The 24653-nt window shown below is 34.5% G+C and overlaps 1 protein-coding gene across 7 annotated transcripts in view; it reads left to right on the top strand.

Annotated features, from left to right (window-relative positions):
- Immp2l (inner mitochondrial membrane peptidase subunit 2) overlaps positions 1-24653 on the top strand; it is an 833574-nt gene that overhangs the window by 617335 nt on the left and 191586 nt on the right. For all 7 annotated transcript variants that reach the window (XM_090333043.1, XM_090333044.1, XM_090333041.1 and 4 more), the window contains one exon: positions 18679-18781. In XM_090333043.1, coding sequence (XP_090189169.1) covers positions 18679-18781 — 103 coding nt within the window. The remainder of the gene's footprint in view (positions 1-18678; positions 18782-24653) is intronic.

The raw sequence follows: 24653 nt of genomic DNA, 5'->3' as shown, positions 1-24653 counted from the left end.
TCTTTGCATGAGCTCAACCATTTTCTCATGTCTATTACCTTTTGTGTATCCCCAGTATAATTTTTATACTACATTATTTCCTGTGTCTTTATTTTCTTTTTGACCCTGTACTTTTCTTCCACAAAAAAGTAGAAATACAGCATGCTTCTGTGCTATTTCCATTTAACAATACCTCTTGAAATGCTTCTCAAGTACATTAAACACTATAATTATTTATGGAGTGTATAGCATTCCAAGGCATAGACATACCATTAGTTATTAAATCATTCCTCCTGACTTTTTGTTTTGTGTTTTTTTGAGTGGTTCTGGGATTGAACCAACAAGTTTGCACATGCTAGTCAAGTTCTCCACCTCTGAGCTACATCCCTACTCCTTCTCTGATTTAACAATTATCCTTGAATTCAGATTTCTTGCCATTATAAACATGGTTGACAAGAACTACTCTTGCTGTACTTGTGTCCTTATCTTGTTATTTTTATGGCACTACATTTCAGGAGTGAAACTGCTAGATCATAAGGCAAATGACTTTTTAAATTTTTATAGAACCTATCATATCGCTTTCCAAAAAGATTATTACCCTTCATAATATAGTCACCAGCAGTGGGAAATAGTACACTTTTCTCCAAGTCCATGTTTGTAATAGGTTCCAGCTGCTGGTTATAAAGTATTTACTTTGACTCCTATTATCTTGAGAACTAGTATTTTATATACCTCTTATGTTATTTGTCCACTTATAGCTGTTAGCTGTTACCCATTGTCTATTGCATGATTTTTCTTTTTCTGAGTGAGTTTGTGAAAATTCTTCATATACTGTAACTTTTGCCTATTTATATGCTATATATGCAACTACTGATTATCTATTGTCTAGTTATGGCACATTCTAATTTTAAATAGGTATTTTCTTTTTATTGTTCTTGCTTATAAAGCCTTTCTCTCAATCCCACATTGTATGCATAGTTTTGACATTTATTATTTAATAGTTCTTCAAGTTAATTGTAAAATTGAATATATTTTTCTTGGGTTACTTTTTTTGTCACTACTGGGATTTGAACTCAAGACTCCCCTTGAGCTTTCCAGGCACTCATTGTGTCATGTAAGCCAAAATGCTGATAAAATGATCAGCATTACATTTTGTATTGCATTGAATATTGACATTTTCAGAAATATGAGTAATATATTTAATACATCATCTTTTCTTTATAACTATCTCTGAAAATCTAAATGGGGTATAAATTCCTATTTTTCCATTTCCCCCTCTGCATCTCTAAAGTTGTACTGCTACCATTTTGAGTTAAAATTTACACTACAATTCTTCCAGGAGAAAAATTTGTTTCTTTTTACAATGTCTAACAATTCTTGATACTTATAGGTATTTGTGAAATTAATTTGATTTATAAGATAAATGTTCTGTCTTAATTAGTGTGTCATACAAATGGACTTGTCTCATAATGTGTATTATTTTATTAGATTCTACCCACATCTCTATGAAGCAAATATTGTGTTTTTCTGTTTCACAAGGGAGAAGCCTGAGGTGCTAAGGCCCAGTTCACAAACCTAACAAGTGGCAGAACTGGGGTGCAGTTGAAATCTAATTTGAAAACACACATTAATTTCCCTTTGCTACATTCTTTTTTTTTCTTTTTTTTAATTTTTTATTGTAATTAATAAAAGGGTTACATGATATTTGCCAGATAGAAGGTGCATTAATTCACATACATTGATACCCTTTCACATGTCTTGGTTTTCCCCCCTTCCCCATCAAATTTCAAATAACCAAATACAAATAAATTCAATATATCAGATAACACAGTGAGATACTGTAACAATATGAGATACCCAAGGGACAGCAAAGGAGATGAGAGATAACATAGTACATTAAGGACAACAATCATTCGTTATATGGCTTTTGTTTCAATATCCCGGAGGTCCTTTCAATTAGCTTCATACTATATGGCCTTATGTATCAAGGTTTTGCTCTATTGCAGATCTCTGCTAGTAGAGCCCGAGGTTTCTACTGTTTATGACAAATGAGGGAAACCATTGAGCCTAAGTTCCTTTGAGTCTGGCTCACTTCACTTAATATGATTTTTTCTAAGTCTTTCCATTTCCTAACAAATGGGGCGATGTCTTTTTTCTGACAGCAGCATAGAATTCCATTGTGTACAAATACCATGTCTTGTGGATCCATTCATCAACTGAGGGACATCTAGGTTGGTTCCATATCTTTGCTATAGTGAATAGGGCTGCAATGAACATTGTTGTGCTAGTGGATTTAGTATGCCCTTGTTTCTGGATGGTTGGGTAAATGCCAAGTAGTGGTATTGCTGGGTCACAGGGGAGTTCTATGTTTAGCCTTTTGAGGCACTGCCACACTGCTTTCCATAGTGGTTGAATGAGTTTGCACTCCCACCAACAGTGTAGTAGTGATCCCTCCTGGCCACATCCCCTCCAGCATCTGTTATTATTCATTTTCCTGATCCTGGCCATTCTAACTGAAGTGAGGTGGAATCTTAGAGTTGTTTTGATTTGCATTTCTTTTATGACCAGAGATGTTGAGCATTTCTTCATGTGTCTATAGGCCATTTTTGTTTCTTCTTCAGAGAAGACTCTCTTTAAGTTTTTGGCCCATTTTTTAATGGGATGGTTGTTACTTTGGAGATTAGTTTTGGAGTGATTCAATTTTTTGAGTTGTTGATATATTTTAGATATGAGGCCTTTGTCTGTTGTTTGGTTGGTGAAGATCTTCTCCCACTCTGTAGGCTTCCTAATTAATTTACTAGCTATGTCCTTTGCCATACAAAAGCTCCACAGTTTAATGCAGTCCCACTTATCCAGCCTTTCTCTGATTTGTTGTGATTCTTGGTCCTTATTAAGAAAGTTTCAACCTGTGCCAAGGAGGCCTAGTGTATCTCCTATTCCTTCTTGTAAAGTTTTCAGTGTGTCAGCTTTTACCTCCAGGTCTTTGATCCATTTGGAGTTAATTCTAGTGCAAGGTAACAAAGAAGGATCCAACTTTAGTTTTCTGCAGGTGCTTAACCAGTTCTGCCAGCACAACTTGTTGTAGAGGCTGTCTTTCTTCCATTCTATTTTTTTGACTCCCTTATCAAAGATTAGGTGGCTATAGGTCTGTGATTTAATATCTGAGTCCTCAGTTCTATTCTATTGGTCTTCAGGCCTGTTCTTGTGCCAGTACCAAGCTGTTTTGATAATTATAGTCCTGTAATAGAGTCTAAAGCTTGGAATTGAAATTCCTCCTGTGCTGTTCTTTCTGCTAAGAAGTGTTTTTGCTATACGGGGTCTTTTATTATTCCATATGAAATTTTGAATTGCCTCTTCTATTTCTTTAAAGAATGACATTGGGATATTGATGGGTATTGTATTGGATTTGTAGATAGCCCTTGGCAAGATTGTCATTTTCACAATGTTGATTCTTCCAATCCAGGAGCATGGGAGGTTTTTCCATTTCCTTAGTTCTGCTTTAATTTCCTTTTTTAGGGTTTTAAAGTTTTCATTGAAAAGGTCCTTTACATTTTTAGTTAAGCTAATTCCTAGGTACTTTATTTTCTTTGAGGCTATTGTGAAAGGAGTTGCTTTCCTGATTATTGCCTCGTTCCTCTCACTGTTGGCGTAAAGGAAAGCAGTTGATTTTTGAGGGTTAATTTTATAGCCTGCTACTCTTCCAAAGTTTTGAATCAGCTCAAGGAGCTTGGGAGTAGAGTCTATAGGATTCTTTAAATACAGAATCATGTCATCTGCAAAGAGGGATAGTTTTACTTCCTCTTTCCCTATTTGGATCCCCTTTATGCTTGCATCTTGACTTATTGCACTGGTTAGGAATTCTAATACTATGTTAAAGAGGAGTGGAGAAAGTGGGCATCCTTGTCTCGTTCCTGATTTTAGAGGGAATAGCTTTAGATTTTCACCATTAAGTGTAATACTAGCAGCGGGTTTGTAATACACAGCCTTTATTATATTGAGGAATGTTCCATGCATTCCTAGTTTCTCCAGAGCTTTTAACATAAAGGGGTGTTGGATCTTGTCAAATGCCTTTTCCGCATCTATTCTGACAATCATGTGATTTTTGTCCTTGCTCCTATTGATGTGTTGAATTACATTAATTGATTTGCATATGTTGAACCAGCTTTGCCTCCCTGTGATGAATCCAGTTTGATCATAGTGTATAATTTTTTTGATGAGTTGTTGTAGACGGTTGGCTAGTATTTTGTTGAGAAGTTTTGCATCGATGTTCATCAAAGAAATAGGTCTATAGTTCTCTTTCTTTGATGAATCTCTGTCTGGTTTGGAGAGGAGGGTTATACTGGCTTCATAGAATGAGTTTGGTAAAGAACCTTCATTTTCAATCTCATTGAAGAGCTTGAGGAGTATTGGTGTGAGCTCTGCTTTGAAGACCTTATAGAATTCAGCTGTGAATCCATCTGGCCCTGGGCTTTTCTTAGGTGGAAGTTCTCTTATTGCCTTTTCTATTTCAGAGTTTGAAATAGGCCTGTTGAGTTGTGTTAGTTCTTCTTGGTTTAGTGTGGGTATGTTAATGTTGGCTAGGAATTCATCCATTTCTTCTAGATTCTCAAATTTGTTGGCATAAAGGTTTGAGAGGTATTCCCTCATGATATTCTGGATCTTGGTAATTTCTGTTGTGATATTACCATTTTTGTCTGTGATTTTGTTTTTTTGGTATTCTCTCTTCTTTTTTTGGTAAGATTTGCTAAGGGCTTGTCAATTTTGTTAATTCTTTCAAAGAACCAACTCCTTGTTTTGTTGATTCTTTCTATAGTTTTTTTGGATTCCAAATCATTTAATTCTGCTTTGATTTTAATAATTTGCTTTCTTTGCTACATTCTTGTCCTGACTAAAGGTTATCCTATTATTCAGATTTCTTTTTAAAAATTTTTTATTTTATTGTCAGGACGATGTGTAGAAGGGTTACAGTCATCAGGTAGTGTATATTACTTCTTAGACATTGCTTCCCATGCTTTTTTCCCACTTTGCTTCCCTTTACCCCCTCCCAATCATCTTGTTTTCCCCTCCCCATCCCTATTTCAAATAAATAAATGTATGTATTATTCAGATTTCTAAAAAAAATATTGTAAAATAAGCATTATTGATTTTTGAGCTCTTTAGCTCTGTGGCCTTTATTCTTTTACTTTATTACTATTTAAGTCACACGCTCAATAAATTTGTTTGTAGAAATAAAGTAGCTTAATATTAAAAATACATCTCCATTGAGCAACTAACTTAAAGTTTAACAAAATGAATACCAGGAAGCTGAAGCATGTTTTATCAAAAGTGGATAAGGTCAAAAAAAGGAGTAGACGAATGGAAAGAAAGAGTGGCGAATGTAGATGTAATATTCAATGTGCATAGCTGAAAATGGAACTGGGTAACTTGGGAGGGTGGGATTGGGAGAGATGGGAAGAATGATGAAAGGGAAGACATTGGTCAAGGTGCTTTGCACTCATGAACTGAATAGAATCTTTTCCCTACAACTACTTGAATATAACGAAAGAGAAAAATGAAGGTCTGAAATTTGGATTGGAGCAAAAGATGGAAGATTGTTCATAGCTTCCTAAATATTTAAATAATTTTGGGCCTTGCAACAAAAAGTGCATTGCACTCTTTCTCTTCATATAGTTGGGGGTGGGAGGAATCAACAAACTAAATGATGAATGATGTAGCACGTAGGGAATAGTGTTGATGGAGCACTTTGTAAACAAGTGCACCAATACCATTTATAATAAATATTGAGGGATTTTTTTTTGAAAAATAAAACAACACATTACAACTTTACTGTTTTATTTAAATTGGTTTCTAGGAAGTCATGCATGGAATAATGAATCCCTGTCTCTATTCATAGTAAGGTCCAGCTTAACTCTCATTTCACCCTGTCAACTATTTTAGCAAAAATTAATTTTAAATATAGGCAAGTTAATTTGTTTACTAGCTTATTTAGTGCCTAATTACAGCAGAATATAGTATTTAGACTTATCTTAAAATTTGATGCACTGAGCTTTATGTGAGATAATATCAACTATGTATTACAATATCATATAGAATCTGTAAGAATTAATCAACAATAATATCTTTAGAATTAATATACAAATGTTTAATTTTCATAATACCAAAGGAAATAGTGACCTGAAGAAAATATTTTTCCTTAAGTGGGGCTGTGGCACCAAGGGTAGGACTGTAGCCTTGAGCTTAAGAGCTCAGGGACAGTGTCCAGGCCCAGAGTTCAGGCCCCATGACTGAACAAAAACAAAAAAACAAAACAAAACAAAAAAGAAAAATATCTTTCCCTGTAAATATGTAAAATTTGAATTCCCATGGCATTTTTAATTTGCTGGTATTGGTTAGATGCTCATATCCTGATTTGATTCAAATTTTCAGACTAGGATACTATATTTTATTGTCCACCATGATTGCTTATGTTTTGTTATTATAATGTATAAAGGGGTTACAGTTATATTTGCCAGATAGTAGGTGCATTACTTCTCACACATTGATACCCCTTCTCATGTTTTTGTCCCCATTTCCCTTCCACCACCCTCTCCCAATCATCTTGTTTTCCCTCCTTCTATTTCCTATTTCAAATAAATAAATATATATACAATGTGCTAGGTAACAAAGTCAGATACTGTTACAATAAGAGATTAACCAAAGGACAACAAAAGAGTAGAGAAATAACAGTGCATTAAGAAATACAATCACTCAAGATAAAGCTCTTGTTTCCATATCCTGGAGATCCTTTCATAATGCCTCATCATATATGGCCTTATGTATCTAGGTTTTGTACTATTGCATTCCTCTTTTAGGAGAGTCCTAGGTGTGTAGTAATTATTACAAATGAGGGAAACCATTGAGCCTATGATCTTCTGGGTCTGGCTTACTTCACTTAATATGATTTTTTTCCCCAAATCTTTCCATTTCCTTACAAATGGGACAATGTCATTCTTTCTGATGGCAGCATGGAATTCCATTGGGTATAAATACCACATCTTGTTGATCCAATCATCAACTGAGGGGCAACTGGGTTGGTTCCATATCTTTGCTGTGGTAAATAGTACTGCATTTAACATCCTTTTGCTAATGGCTTTATTATGTCTTTGTTCCGGGATGATTGGGTAAATGTCAAGGAATGGAATTTCTGGGTCATCGGGGAGCTCTATGTTTAGTCTTTTGAGGAACTGCCATACTGCTTTCCATACTGGTTGAATGAGTTTACCATCCCACCAACAGTGTAGTTATTGCTTATGTTTTTTGTTTTGTTTTATGGGTCATGGGGCTTGAACTCAGCCTGGGCGCTGTCCCTGAGCTCTGAGCTATTCAGCTCAAGGCTATCATCCTACCCCTAGGCTTGGGCTTTATCCCTGAGCTCTTCAACCCAAAGCTACCCCCCTACTGGTGAGCCAAGCCCCACTTTCCCTTTTCTAGAGGTTAATTAAGAGTCTCATGTCCTATCTCTGGCCATAAAAGAAATGCAAATCAAAATAACTCTGAGATTCCCACTCACTCCAGTTAGAAAGGCCATTATCAAGAAATCTAATAACAACAGATGCTGGTAGGGTTGTGGCCAGGAGGAATCACTACTACACTGTTGGTGGGAATGTAAACTCATTCAACCACTATGGAAAGCAGTATGGAGATTCCTCAAAAGACTAAACATAGAACTCCTTTACGACCAGGCAATTCCTCTACTTGGCATTTACCAATCATCCAGAAACAAGGACATACTAAATCCATTAGCATAATGATGTTCATTGTAGCACTATTTATCATAGCAAAGATATGTAACCAAACCAGATGCCCCTCAGTAGATGATAAGGCCATATAGTATGACACTAAACAAAAGCCATATAATGAGTGATTGCTGTCCTTGATGTACTATGTTATCTCTCATCTCTTTTATTGTCCCTTGGTTATCTCATATTGTTACAATATTTCACCTTATTATCTGATATATTTTATATATGCTTAATTGGTTGTTTGAAACAGGAGGGGGAAGGGGGGAAATCAAGTTGTGAGGGAGGAGGGAAATAGGAAACAGGACATGAGAAAGGGTATCAATATTTGTGAAGTAATGTACCTTCTATCTGATGAATGTAATATAACCCTTCTATTAATTACAATAAAAATATATGAAAAAAGTTGTGGTATTTATACACAATGGAATTCTATGCTGTCATTAGAAAAAATGACCTTGCCTCATTTGTAAGGAAAAGGAAAGACCTTGAAAAAAGAATATTAAGTGAAGTAAGCCAGACTCAAAGGAACATCGGCTCAATGGTTTCCCTCATTTGTAATAATTAGTATGGCTCCTGCTGGGTCCAACCCCTTAGTCTCTGTAGAGATTACACTGTATTTATGTACTGTTGGAGCATGTGTGGACCCTGATATATAGTAAATACTGACATTTATCAAGTTCTCAGTAACAATTGCATTGATAACTTATGCACAGCTACAGCTATTTTCAAATGAGTTTTTGCATATATATTATATATATATATATTTTAACAATTGTCACATTTATGCTCCTATAATTCATATTTAGAAAAAATTATCAGGAGTAATCATCAAAAAATAATTATCTGTACTAAGCATATTCATATTAAACTTGTAAAATTCATCCTGCAACTTCATTGTGAAGATGTACAAAAATTGTCTTTTAATTTAAATGTACTAAATAGATGTGCTCTGATCACCTAGCAACTGTCTAGAGTCTATTTAGAAAATAGTCTTTTAATTTTTCCTAGTGAAGGGATGTTAAGACCTCTTGGTTAGAATGTCAAATAGTTATGATCCATGGTGCAGGGAAGGATTAGAGTCACTTCCCATAGTCTTTGCCCCACCACTAACTAGTTAGATGACATCATTTAGATGCTTTTGACCTCTGTTTCATTATCTCTTCAAAGAGAAGTTACTGAGTCATTTTTAGTGTCTTTCCAACAATGATCTCAAGAAAAGTAATCAATTTCAGATAGCCACAGGTATCTTAAAAATATGACCAGTCACTTGCTAAAAGCCACTTTCTGTTAAGCTTTCCATAAGCTTCATGTAAAATTCAACTTTCTGTTAAGTTTTCAAATACAACACATGCTGCACGGGTATGAGTGTGAGTCTCAACACTGAAGTGTTTAATTTCAAAGTAAGCATTTGTCTAATGTAGGCTCAGAACTGAGAATGAACAACCAGAGCGCTTCTCATTTTGCTTGCCTAAAGGACTTCTAGGAGCTTGTACAATTCTCTGACTGTAAGAAACAAAATTTAACTTCAGACATTGAAGAATTTAGGCTTAAAATTCTTTTATAAGATAAAGATAAGTACTAATTATCTTTTATCTGGTCTAATTGCATCCCAATTCTATTTTTCAAATCTGATTTTCATCCTCATTTTATAAATATAGCTATTTGCTTCCTCCTTTTTGTTTTCTAGTTCTGAGGCTTGAACTTAGGGACTGGGCACTGTCCTTGGACACATTTTGTTCAGGGCTAGCACTCTGCCACTTAAGCCACAACTCCACTTCTGGCTTTTTCTGTGTATGGGGTTCCAAGGAATCGAACCCAGGCCTTCGTGCATGTTAAGGTAGCATGCTACCACTAGGCTATATTCCCAGCCCACTTTCTCTTCTTTCTCCACCTTCATTTCCTTCTCTTCCTCCACCTTTTCCTTTGTCCATTATCTGTGTTCTTTTCCTTTATGTCTTTCACTCATAAGCAGCATATGTAGAAACCAGCAAATATATACACATATATACACCCATACACACAGACACACACACACACATTTAAGAAAGTGCTATAGAGATTGTCAGGACTGTGACCCATAAGAAAATGGAAAAAAATGTAGAAAGCTTGATGGTTTCCTCCAACTTTATGCATGAAAGTGGCTTTTTGCTCTAGACTACAAAAGAGCTTAGCATCTCTCAGAGTTGAAAAGACAGATTGAAGGCCAAGATAGTCTTTGCCGAACTAAATGCTAGTGGAAGGAGATATTCATAGAATTTGGCAGAATTTTTAGAATAGTATTGCCTTGCCCAGTAAAAGTGGCTTAGTCTGCAATCCTAAGTAGGTGGAAGGTAGAAAAGATCAAGATTCTGGATGATGTGTCCTACCAGTGTGAGTCATTTTAACATTTAAGAGTAAGTCACTGTGTTCACAGAATTAACAAGTTGAAAAGGAACAATCATGTAATTATCTTAGCACCCACTCATAATGAAAACACACGGCAAAATTACAGATAAAGCAATTCATAATTTTGAAGAGCATTTATGAAAAACGTACCACTGACATCAGACTTAATGGTTAAAAGAAAAAGAAAGGAATGTGCTTTTTTTAACATTAAAAAGGCACAATGTCTACTCATATTCTGCATAGACATGAAAAGATGATTCTAACATTTATTTGGAAATGAAATTTATATAAAATAGCCAAAGTAGTTTAGAAGAATGGAAGCAGAATGGAGTTGGAAGACTCACTGTACATGAGTTAGTCACAATAATCATGGCATTGTGATTTTGGCAACAATATTAATGGAAGAGCTTAAAGATTCCAGAAATAGCTTCATCCATATGTGATCAATTAATCTTTGATAAAGATTTCAAAGTAATTCAAGGAAAACTGAAATAATTGTTTCTAAAATAGTGCTGAAAATATTAGATATCCATATGCAAAAATATCTTTAACCATACCTTATACCTGATGAATATGATTTCAAATGAAAAATATAAAATTAGAAGAGGAAACATAGGGGAAATTATAATTTGGGATTAAGCAAAGATGATACATGTTCATTCCCAGGAGAGTTCATTGTTATTTAAATAATTTATTTAATTTGTTTATAATTAAAAGTTCACCTATCATTATAATGTGTTCTTTATAGAAAAATTGGTAAGGCAATGGAAACCAATGTAAGTTAAAGAAAATGTTTATCAAGACCTATATAATCTAAAAAAAGATAAAATACAGATTTTAATTTTGAAATTTTAGTAAATATTTTAAAGAAAATATACACATGACAGATAGTTAATAGACACATGCAAATTAATGTACTGTAAGCCTAGAATGGGTAAAATTAGAAAGTGATGTAATATCAAAGGTTGGCAAGACATGAAGCAATTAGAAAACATATATACTAATAGTAATAGGGCTTTGGATAACAGTTTGATAGTTTAAATATCCACTACATGTTTCATTTCATTTTTACTACAATTGTGGTATAGCTCAGACTGGATAATTCATAATGAACAAAAATTTATGTCTCAGTTCTGGAAGTGGAAAAATTGAAGGTCAAGGTGTTGGGATCTAGCAGGGGCATTTTACTGAATCATTCTATTATGGAACTGCAAAGAGAAGCTGAGGAAGAAAGGGACAGAAAAATGGGGGAGAAAGAGAAAAGAGGGAGAAGAAGTGGTGGGGTGGACAGTGACAAGGAGGGTGGGAGTGAGGGCCTGGAGTAGGAGACCATCTCTATAATGAAGCTACTTGTGATAAGTGTGCTTAATCTCTTCATGAGTGTGAAGCCCTCATGGTCTAATTACCTCTTAAAGTTCTGGCCTCTTATTGCTGTTAACAATATCTATTAAATTTCAGTGTGAGTGTGGCTGGTGACTGGCATTTAAACCCTAGCACCATATGACCCAGCCATTTAACTTGCAGATATTTCACCTAAGAGAAATGCTAATATGTATCCATACTAATATTTACCTGCACATAGATGTTTAGAGATAATAGCCCCAAACTGAAAGCAGCCCAAGAGTTCATGAACTATTGATTGATAAATTGTGTTCACTAAATTTAATAGTACCTTAGTAAGAAGGAGCAACAGAATACTAATATAACAATAACATACACTATCGCTAAAGAATTAAGCTACATTAAAGAAGTTAGAAGTGAGGGGCCGGGAGTTTGGCCTAGTGGTTAAAGTGCTTGCCTAGCATGCATGAAGACCCGGGTTCTATTCCTCGGTACCACATACATAGAAAAAAGCTGGAAGTGGTGCTGAGGCTCAAGTGGTAGAGCTCTAGCCTTGAGAAAGTCCAAGGACAGTGCTCAGGCCCTGAGCTCAAACCCAGGACTGGCAAAAAAAAAAAAAAAAAAAAAGAAGTTAGAAGTGAAAGAATGCACATGGAATCATTTATGTGAGATTATAGAAAAAGTGAAGAAAGCCAGACAGGCAAGGAAACTTTGGGGTGACAAGTATTTTACAGTTTGATCTACCTATTGCTTATGTGGCTCTATGGGGCTTTTAAATGTGTTAAATTGTATAAGTTAAATCACCAAGTTGTATTTCATGTAAATCATACCCCAGTAACTGAACTCTGCTTCTAATTTGTTATTTCTCTGAAGGCATTTAGGCTCCTGTCACAAGCTGGGAACTTTTCAGATTGGGACTTCTCCCAATAGAGGAGTCTTTAGTGTTATCATTTGATATCATACATAGAAAGTTTTAATTTTTCTGCTTATCTCACTATTCACTTTGATTCTATAATCAGTTCTAGAGAATTCTCCACCCTAACTTCTTTTTTACTTTCTTCCTCTGGAGCTTTGAGTACCTGATATTACACTTTACCATGGTCTGAGGCATATCTCTCTCAGATCACTCACATTTTTTCATTTCTTTTTTGTGTGCTAAATTCTAACAAAATCATAAATATACATATTCAACTTCAGTACAGCCAAAAATACTAACTTTTTGACCTATTTACTTAGTTACATATTTTTAAATTTTTAGATGTTCTGCTTGGTTCTATTAAAAATGTTTGTCTTTTAAAACTATGGTGTTTTGCTTAAGTTTTAAATGTCACTGATTTTTTAAATGTACATAGTTCATATGCTATGTTTGATAAATTTTGTGTTTGAAATTATTGGGAGTATCTAATTATCTAATGGCAATTATTTCCTTGTGGCATATTTTATTTGGGATTCTGACTTCCTATTGGCTGGAATATAGTTATAGGGAACCCCAAAACTGTTTTAAGATCCAGGTGCACAGGCTCAATTAAAGTTAACTCTTAACTTTCTTAGATCAAATATGCAATGTGAAATTGAGCTACAACCTCAAGAGAACAAAAGAAGACAAATTCTTAAGGGATTTTTTTTTCTCTTTCAGAGACCAACCCTAGACTTTTTTTTTCCATTTCCTTTCTAATGATAGAATGTTTTCAATAATTATAAGGCCTTTGTTCCAATGTTTAATGTTTCCAGTTCCTTATCCTATCTTTTCTTGTCACTTTAAGGACCAAAATCCAGGGTCTAGGATCCAGGGAATAGTAAAGCTCAGTGTACCTGTGTACTTCATGGTATATGTGGCTAATATCTCTCAGGTTTGAAAGAGGATGACTGTGATTTGAAGTCAGCAGAAAGCTAGAAGTGGAGCTGTAGTTCAAGTGGCAGAAAGATAGCCTTGAGTACATTTTTTTAAAAAAAGCTCAGGGAAAGTACATAGGCACAGTTCAAGCTCCAGCATCTCCCCCACTCTCCAGAAAAGAAAAATATCTATACTTATAAACGATTAATAAAAATTATCTATTATAATTGTACATAGTATGTGTGAGTATTTTCATTTAGGAAATGCATTTTAATAAGATCTTGTTTTCTTACATTAAGAAATATGTGAAGAAAAATTTTGTAGTTAACCAATGACACTTAGAGGATTCAGAGACTTAAAAAACATTGTTTTCAAGGTCAAATCAAATTGGAGGCAATTGTTCTTCATTCCATTTATAAGACCTAGGTAACTTGTCTTGGTAAAGCTAGTACTAAAAGTGTCTCTTTTTTTGACAGGTAGTTAGAATACCATATAGACTCATTTTTGACTGTCAAAACAGAATTATTTGCAGGCTAGAGATACCTACAACCTTGTGTAATGACACCTTACTTATCTATTATATCACCTAAAGGATTACCTTGTCTTTTTTTTATGTGAATTCAGGAGTGCAAATCTATTTAAAATTCCTTCTCTAGAGAAATTCTATTAGGAGGATTATATTTCTTTGGCAGTATTGAAAAGGACTAGCCCAATATATTCACATCATATTTTTAAAGCTACTTTGGCTTACTCTTTAAAAATTTAGATTGAAGTCTGAGAGCCAGAATATATGCTATGTATATGGCATGAATTTACCATAGCCTTACAGCATAAAGTGTTCTTTAAAACTTAGCTAGCATCTGAGTAAGTTACTATGTGTTAGAGTCAACACTCAAATGTGGATGAGATATTTATAGGAGATCACAAATAAATTATACTTGCATGAACTACCCTAAAAATATTTTAATATTCACATAGATATATTGTGTTTTTCTATACTAATGTCCCAGAAGGAAATAAGAATAAAAGAAAAAAATTCATTGTACTATAAAAATAGTCTACAGTCAGATCACAACTGTGAGGAAAGGAAATTATTGAAGCATAGTTTAGCTATTTTGAAGAGATTGATGCTAGTAGATGGAGAACACTGAACACATTCTGAATTATGAAATGAAAGAAAATAACGAATCAACCAAAGATAATGGCAATAATAATTACCTCTCACTGTCTTCTGACTGTGCATCAGAATAGCCAGCATTACTTATCTCTTTAGAGTTGAGACTATGTTAAGTTCAATGTTCACTGATTTCCACATTTATCCATGGAATAACTCTGAATTAACTATACTTATTTGCCTACCTTAATAAATGAAAATATTTAAAAATATATAAGGTTGAAAGTATTCATATCAATTCCATTTTAAAGATTGCGGTATTGGGAATTGAACTCAGAGTCATTCTACCATTTGAACTACACTTCCTCGTCTTTTTTCTTTTCAACTGTTTTTTAGAAGTGATCTTCTTGCCTTGTCTTAGGCTGATGAGGGGGATCTCTTGTTCTCTACCTCCTAAGTAGCCACAGTTATAGACATGAGCCATCACGCTAGCCTGTAAAGTACATTTACAAAATTCATTGTGAGTAATGGTGTCAAGATTAAGAACTGATTTTGTCTGTTTCTACAACCTGTAGGCTTTGTACTATATTTTTCAGGTCCTTTTGGTAGTAATTTTCACTCTGCAGTTATCTGTCATTCATTTAACATTTCTTCATCATATTGTCCAATACAAATACAAGTACAAAAAAAAAATCTAGGCTACCGGAATATTTTCCTGAGTAAGAAAGACACAGTTCCATTGGTTACATGCTACAAGGGGTAGAGAGCAAACTCAAAAACTCACAAAGGTATAGCATATAAAAAAAGTAATGGGTGCACTTAAGATTGCTAGATGAGATGGTCAGTGCTAGAAAATGTACAACTGTCACTGGTGCTTTGGTAGTTTTCTTGTTTTCTATCACATGTATCTTGATTCCTTAGTTTAAATGACTCAAACACTAGTTTTGCTAGTTCCTAGAAGAATATTTTCAGCTTAAAACCTTCTACTTCATTGTTGGATTCACTGCTTATTTCTTTTGTTTGTCACAATCAGGAATTTATTGATTCAATTCACAAAGTATCTTTTTTTATATTCTCAATTACCAGGCAGGTTCTATGTCAATTCTATTACGGTTTGTACATTATCATTATTGTTTCATTTATTATAGGACATTTCCCCTTGCTAAGCATGAGAGAGACATGAATCAACAACCAGTAGCTCTCACTAAGTCTCAGAAGACTCACTAAGTCTCACTGAGTCTCACCAAGACTTTAGAATCTGAGATCTCGGATAGTAACTTTCTTAACAGTAAAGAATTATTATTAAAATAAGTTGAAAAGTTCTAGGAACAAGAGACCCAGTTTTCTGACACCTAGATTATCAGTGCTTTTCATGCTGACAGCTGTTAGAATGTAGCTCCACACAGAGATTGTTCTATCTTTCAAATATCTTGAGATAACAAAACACAGTGACTACGTGTGCATGTACTCAGACTCACAGACACTACAGTCCCCATTGACCTATGGGTCCTGTGTTCTAGGACCCACAATGACTGTCTGAAGCCTGGAAAAGTGTTGTACTCACACTATGGTATTCCTAAACATGTATGATTCTTAGGCGTCATTTGAAAAAACAAAAATGGGAAAACATTTTCTAAGAATATATTAAAAATACTTTGGTAAGGTGAGCAAATGTTTGGAGTTATTAGAAGAATATGCTTTTCCAACAATTAAGAAAGTAAAGTCTTATTATTAGCATTTGATAAAGGATATTAGTTCCTAGTGGTAATCTTCATGATAAAGGCAGTGCTGTTGTCAAGGACTAATTGAATGATTTTAATTGAAGAACACTAACATTGCAAAGCATATGATGGTTAGGCGTGTTTAACTTGTTTTTGCTTCTCTCTAAAAAGCTGAAATCCTTCTTCCCAGTAGTAATTAAAAATAAACAGCAGTCATTAAGTTACTGTGGGGTTCTAATGGCCACAACATTGCTTCCTTGCATGAATGACTTACTGATCTAAAGCAAAGCAATTCAATGCTGAAATTATCTTGAAAATTAAAAAACATCCTAGAAAATGAATGGTTTCAATTTCTGTGGTACAAATTTATGGGTCGTTTTCCTTTTTTATGTATTATTCTGAACATATACAACTTGTACAGAATAATAATGATCCCCTAGGGATTTCACATCAAAAACAGAGTGCCACACTCAGATTCTGAACTCTGTAGCCTTGTGGGTCATAGCCTTTCTCCTATCTATCCACTCATCCATCAACCCATCCATTTAGCAAATCTTTATTTTGAAGCTTCTTTATGGTAGACATTTTCCATGGGTTTTTGGAAACAAAAAAGAAGGGGGAAAGGGAATTGAAGCTCTCTCAATACTGATTGTAGGATTAGGATAGAATTTTATTCAAATTTGATTGGTTGTAGTACAGTATAAACTGTTTGTTATTCAGTATTTAGATAGGCTATAAAATAACTGAGTTGAAAATTGCTGATAAACATTTTTCACAATTTCTGATTATTTTCAGGCAGTGGCTTTCTACAAACAGAATAAGTGGGTCTAAGGGCAAAACATGTGTGTCTCTTAAAAATTTCTCAACACCAAATGAAAACACATACACAAAGACTGTATCTTCTTAGATTGCCATTAACACTTTGAAAAAAGTCATGTCCCTTTCCTGAGAATGTAGGAATTTGATAAATGAGGATCATCTCTTATTGTTTTTTAATCATTAAGAGTTTTAAAATGTACAAGATCCAACACCCCTTTATGCTAAAAGCTCTGGAGAAAAATATGAATCCATGGAACATTCCTCAGTATATTAAAGGCTGTGTATGACAAACCCACAGCTAGCATTATACTTAATGGTGAAAATCTAAAGCCATTCCCACTCTCTCCACTCCTATTTAATATAGTATTAGAATTCCTAGCCAGAGTAAGAAAGCAAGAAGCAAGCATAAAGGGGATCCACATAGGGAAAGAGGAAGTGAAAGTTTCCCTCTTTGCAGATGACATGATTCTGTATTTAAAGAACCCTATAGACTCTACTCCCAAGCTGCTTGAGCTGATTCAAGACTTTGGCAAGGTAGCAGGGTATAAAATTAACCCTCAAAAATCCACTGCCTTCCTCTATGCCAACAATGAGAGGAACGAGGCAACAATCAGGAAAGCAACTCCTTTTGTAATAGCCTCAAAGAAAATAAAGTACCTAGGAATTGACCAAGAATGTAAAGGAATGTAAATGTTTCTCATCCTGTCATGGATAGCTCACACCTATAATCCTAGCTACTCAGTAGGCTGAGATCTGAGAATCGTGGTTAAAGCCAAATACCAATGAAAGTCTGTGAAACTCTAATCTCCAATTAACCACAAGAAAACCAGAAGTGGTGCTGTGGTTCAAGGGGTAGGGAGGCAGCCTTGAGTTCAATCCCCATGACTAACCAAAGAGACTATAAAGTCTATAAAAAGAGAGCCATTGATTTTAATTTATTTTTCTGAAAAGATGAAATCTTCAGTTATCTACTGGAAAAGCTGAATAGTAACACAGAGAGGAAATGTCAGCTCTAGGTATGGTGGCTCCTATCACTCAGCTACATGGGAAGCTGATATCACGAGGATCATGGTTCCAGACCAACTTGGGCAGAGAAGTTCAAAAGACTCCATGTTAAAGGAAGAAAGCTGGATCTGGCAGCACACACTTGTCATCCCAGCAACAGTGGGAAATGTGAACAGGAAACTCATGATATAAATGCACTCCTGGGTCAAATAACTCAAAAATAGTACCAAAAAGAACTAGTTATGTGCTCAGCACATATCCACAGTAGAGTGACTACTTAGCAAGTATGGAGCTTTGATTTTAAAACCCAGGTACTGCTACATAGAATGAATAAATATGTACAAAATTTAATAAATATTGGGCAAACACCACTATATTTTTGTTGATGCACATACAATTACATAAGCATATATTTAGATCTGATATATTAAATAAAGTAGCAAAATGTACTTAGTGCTAGTGCCTTTTATTTAAGCACAGAATTTCTACTTACAGACATATGAAAGGAAAGGGAAACTGTGGATAGGCTTTACAGGGACCTAAGTACATTTTAGTTAAAAAGGAGGGTATAGAGTGGCTTCAAGGCAAATCTATTTGCTGTATCTTCCTGACATTTCCACTCTTCTTGAGTTGGACTGTGTAGCGGTTAGAAGTTTCCTTTCTGCTCTTATCTCAGCAGTTATTTCTGTTTATTTCCAGAACCATAGGACACAAAAACCGGTATGTCAAAGTCCCTCGTGGTCACATTTGGGTTGAAGGCGATCATCATGGTCACAGTTTTGACAGTAATTCTTTCGGACCGGTAAGTCATCTTATGTGGTCTTACTGATATAAATGGATTTCAAAGATGGCCCCAAGAGCAAATCAGAGGGGTTGCTTAGGCAAGTTAGTCAAGATGGATTGGAGGTGTTGTAATAGAGCAGTATATGTTTTGAAATGTCCTTGTCCACTGGCTTTAGTACCTACCGAGGTAATGCTTATGGGAAAATAAAAACTTTAAACACTTCAAAGGACTGAAACATTCTTAGCTGGTTGACTGGGTCTATTTAGGACATCCGCCTGCCTGCCTGCCTGCCTGCCTGCCCCCTCCGTCTTTTCTTTTTCTTTCTTTCTTTCTTTCTTTCTTTCCTTCTTTCCTTCTTTCCTTCTTTCCTTCTTTCCTTCTTTCCTTCTTTTTGTTGTGGGTCTTGAACTCTGGGCCTGGACACTGTCCCTGAGCTCTTTAGCTCATGGCTAGCACTCTACCACTTGAGCCACAGCACCACTTCCAGTTTGCTGGTGGTTAATAAGAATCTCAAGGATTCATTCTGGAGCTGGCTTTGAACCATATCTCAGTCTCCCAATTAGCTAGTATTATTAGTGTGTGCCACCAGCATCTGGCTCTAACACATCTTTCTGTTTTTCACAGAAATACATGGTAGCTGTTTTCAGTTAAAGACAGCAATTTTCCAAGTTGTTTAAACCTTGAGTAGTGGTAGAATTCCTGCTGGTTAGTGTTGCGTAGGAAATGTATTCCCTCTTTGGGTTCCAGATCAACAGTGACAGATTAGCAGGAAAGAAGCAGAACCATTTCATATACTTCTTATGTGACATAAGAATCCTCAAAAGGAAATGAAGACTGAATGAAGTGGTAAGGAGGTTCAACAAAGGCAAATAGTGGTGGAAAAGGAACCAAATAACAAGAAGAAGCAGGAGGAAGATAAGACCTATCTTGACAAGGTCTCTTCCTACTGCATTCTCTCAGTAGTGACTCCATCAAAAATTTCTCTTTTCTTCCACAAGGAGGGAAACGACCCTGTGAGAGCTTTGTCCCCTATACTTAGAAACAGAACTGGAAGATGAGCATGCACTCCCTGCATCTACTGTTTTTCAAAAGTTTTGATAGGTTAAAGTACTCTTCCAATCAATGTGGTGTCCTTTACGCCATCCAAAAGTAATATATTGTTAGCATTTCATTAATAGCAGAAATGCTGACAGTTAATATTTATAATATATAACTAAATAAAATATGTATCTAACATTTAACTACATATATATAACTTAATAAGATATATAACTGAAGTGATACTTTAAAGGGTTTATCCCTCTGGTTTTATCTAAAAGTAAATGCTGTCAGTCTCAAAATAATCTCCTTTTCATATTACGAGGAGCCAATTTATTATCACTTAAGTAGCTGCCATTTCAGCTCTATCCTGGCTACAGGTACACTAATAGAGTTGGGGCTGAATAAGTATATTAATAAGCAAGAGAAAGCTTTAGGAAACTGCTTTTTAATAGTTATGCTGACAATTTCTTATTAAAAAGCCCTCTAAGGCCTTTAGTTGTCTTTGAATAGTAATCAGACAAAAATATCATTTTATCTTAACAATAGGTTGTACTAAAGATAAGACAGTAGACTTGCAGGAAATGTTTTGGGCACTTGTAGTAGAAGGATCTGTTATGAAATCTTGTAGTAACTTGACAGTGAAAATAACACAGTTCTCTTTCTCCTCCATCGGTAACATTTTGCGTATCACAGGATTAAATTGATGGCCAAGGCCACATTAGAATGTCAGTTCTGTTGGATTTCTGGTGGTTAGAATAGTGACTTTGAAATGAAGTACATTAAAAAAATGCTATTTTGCTATTTATTGATTGTTGATTGTGTGGTAGCTACTTACTAATAATAAAATCACAGAGTTTGAGATTGGTTTCCATTTTTTTTATTATTAAAAGTGGTATGGTAATATTCAATATTAGTATTAATTTAATTGAGTTGTTAATGGGGTTGTTGGTTTTCCTTCCTCCTTCCCTCCCTCCCTCCCTCCCTCCCTCCCTTCTTTCTTCCCTTCCTTCTTTTCTTTATTTTACCTTGTATAATTATTTTTTAAAATTTTTTCCATATATATTTATTGTAATTATTAGAAGGGTTACATTATATTCACCAGATAGAAGGTGCATTACTTCACAAACATTGATACCCTTTCTCATGTCTTGGCCCCCATTTCCCTCCCTCCACTCCTGCCCCTCATCTTGTTTTCCCCGCTTCCCTATCCTATTTCAAATAACCAAATAAACATATATATATATATATGTATCAGATAACAAGATAAAATACTGTAACAATGAGATAACCAAGAGACAGCAAAAGGGTTGAGAGATAATATAGTACATTAAGGACAACAATCACTCATTATATGGCTTTTGTTTCTATATCCTGGAGGTCCTTTTATTTAGCTTTCTTTCTTTCTTTCTTTCTTTCTTTCTTTCTTTCTTTCTTTCTTTCTTTCTTTCTTTCTTTCTTTCTTTCTTCCTTTCTTTTCAGAAAAAAAGTTAGTGTTGATAGCCAGGATACCAGGACACTGGTTGTTGCAAGCACCTTTCTGAGGTTATTAGTTATCATGCATCTCCAACATGGTGCCCTTTTCTGCTCTGCACTTAATAGCACTGCTTTGAAGCATTGAACTCTGAGTATAATAGCACTCAATAGCCTTTGGTTTAAATCTACTTGTTAATTATTATTGAAATCAGTAATTGATATAGAAACACAGGCTATTTTGAAGTCTAATTTTTCTTTTATGGTGGACAGAAAATATTTGTGCATCCTGGCTTTGAGTCATGGATTGGACTGAGCTACTGAATTTCACTCTATAGACTGGTATTCTTTGATTTTACCCAAATTGGGTGAATGGCCTTTTCAAGAATGAAACCATTTGTCACATCTTTTACTAATGAATCTATATTTCATGGAGATATGCATATATATGTATATTCTCATAATGTACTTTTGTATTTTCTATTGCAGTTGCATTTATCACAAAGAAAGCTCACTCTTAATTTTTAGAAGGTAGAGGAGAAAACAATTTTACCAGAATTCTCTAAATCATTGTTTCATACTAAGTGGTGATCTTTGAATGTTTAGAGATCTCTTATTGCATTCTCCAATAATCAATGGTTATCTAAATAATTTGTTAATGAGTTTTTCTAGTCCTAAACCATAAAAACTAAATTTTATACTAAGCCTAACATTGAAAATCATATTTGTGTAAGAATTTTTAGTAGAAAATTTGAGTATTCTTACTATGTATTGATTAGTGCTTTCTAGATAAATTTTGGTCATTTCTTCTTGGAAGAAGGTAATATGGTTTCTTGGTATTAACAACGTACCTCAAAGTAGCTAGGGTTTTAGAATGGTTGTGTGTAGAAACTGAAGTGTCAATCTTCATTTCTTTCTGATATAACTTTAGAAGAATATCTAACTACCATAAACATGTTATAATTCTTTGAATAGTAATTATGTTTTATCTAAAATCTACCCGGTTATTTCAACTTGCTGCGTACAAGCAATTATACATAACAGAGCAGGCATTTTCCATAAAGTAGACTTTTAGCTGTAATGTGATAGGGAGACTTAGAAAATGAATGTCTCATTTTTTATTATTGTATATTATTATTTCCTATTTTAATAGTCATTTGCTTTTTGAAAATTTTATTTAGTCATTTCCATTTGACTTGATTTGCTGCAACTATTTGAAGGGCTCAAAAGGTAGTAGGTTATTTCTGTACAAATGGGGCAATGTCATTCTTTCTGATGACATCATAGAATTCCATTGTTTATAAATACCATATCTTCTTGATCCAATCATCTACTGAGGGGCATCTGGGTTGGTTCCATATCTTCACTATGGTAAACAGTGCTGCAATAAACATCATTGTGCTGGTGGCTTTAGTATGTCCTTGTTTCTGGACATTTAGGTAAATGCCAAGGAGTGGAATTGCTGGGTCACAGGGGAGTTCTACATTTAGTCTTTTGAGGAATCTCTATATTGCTTTCCATATTGGTTGAACTAGTTTACACTCCCATCAACCGTGTAATAGCAATTCCTCCTGGCCACATCCCCACCAGCATCAGTTGTTATTACATTTCTTAATCATGGCCATTCTAACTGGAAAGGTGGAATCTCCAAGTTGTTTTGATTTGCATTGCTTTTATGGCCAGAGATGTTGAACATTTCTTCAGGGGTCTATAGGCCATTCTTTCTTTCTCTTCAGAGAAGTCTCTTTTTAAGTCTTTAGCCCATTTTTTAATGGGGTGGTTGTTTCTTTGAAGATTTGTTTTGGAGAGATTCAATTTTTTTTAGCTGTAGATATATTTTTGATATGAGACCTTTGTTTTTTGTATGGCTGGTGAAAATCTCCCATTCTGTGGACTTTTTATTTAACTTGCTAGCTATGTCCTTTTCCATACAGAAGCTCTGCAGTTTAATGCAGTCCAGGAACGTAGGCTCAATGGTTTCTCTCATTTGTAATAATTAATACATATCTAGGACTCTCCTAGCAGAGGATTACAAAAACCTAAGTACAAGGTCATATAGAATGAGACTAAATGAAAGGATCTCTAGGATATGGAAACAAGAGCTTTATCTTGTGTGACTATTGCTCTTACTGTACTATGTTATTTCTCTTCTCTTTATTTGCCGTTTGGTTAATCTCATATTGTTACTATATCTGACTTTATTATCTGGTATGTTATAGATACTTTTAATTGTTTATTTGAAATAGGAAAGGAACGGGGGGAAACCAGATGATTGGGAGGGGTTTGGGGGGAAGTAGGGGTATCAATGTGTGAGAAATAAGAACCTATTACTTAAGGAATGTAATTGTAACCCCTCTATACATTATCCCGACATTAAAATATAAAAAATAAAAAAGAGGCAATAGGCTATTATGATTGATGGGTGAATAATTTGTTATTAATTTAAAGAGAGTAATACTAAGTTACAACAATCAAATACATTACAGTAGGGAGAGCTATCTTAAAGAGCTTATAGTACACATCCATATATCTAACATGTTTAGGATGTCATCATGGAAACAAAATAACTCCCTACAATCATAGACCATAAGTTAGAACAGAAAAGTAAATCCTCATGATTATAGAACTCCTAGTAATTCTTTTGCTCTGTGAAAGAAATTTGTGTATCTCCCTCCTTTTGTGCTATGTGTAGAGGACACTGATACATTTTCTGGAACAGCTATGCTGTGTTTTGCCAGCACATGAAAATAAACCTTATAAATACTGATGATGTTCTGCTTGCTAAAAGTGAAAGCACATGAAAAGTAAAATTTTGTATTTATCTCATATATTTGCTGTCATAGCTTTGAATTTTCAAGTAGTAATTTTAACCACTTCAGATTACTAGACTCTTCCATCAATTAAAAATGAATGCAGAATTTCTTTCTTCTTTCTATTATAAATATTTACTTCAGTATTCACATTTGAAGTGTTCTCATCTGTAGCTATTTCTTTGAGTGAAAGCCCAAATGTCTCTTTCCATGGTCTCATTTAGCTTGTATATTTTCTATCTTTGAAGTTTTCTATCATTTTTATGATCGCCATGAGTTGCAGAGATATTTTTTCTTTGTGTTGTATAGTGATTTGTCATAAAGGAATAAATCATAATAGAAATTCTAGCATCAAAAAGAAATTAAAATGCATTAATTAGTATTAAAAGTAAGGAAAATGTTTTAAACTCATTCATTTATTTTAATTACATTCATCAAAGAACGTTAGAAAATAAACTCTTGTTTTAAACATTTCACCGAAAAGGTAACCTCTCCAGGATATAGAAATACATTTTGACTTTTAGGTTTGTGATCATGGTGTCACCTTGTGAACAATTTGTGTGCAGGGA

This window comes from Megascapheus bottae, chromosome 5 (genome assembly GCF_031878675.1).
Source record: "Megascapheus bottae isolate mThoBot1 chromosome 5, mThoBot2.hap1, whole genome shotgun sequence".
NCBI lineage: Eukaryota > Metazoa > Chordata > Mammalia > Rodentia > Geomyidae > Megascapheus > Megascapheus bottae.
The sequence above is the reverse complement of the archived record's forward strand: the minus strand, read 5'-3'. Positions and strand labels throughout refer to the sequence as shown.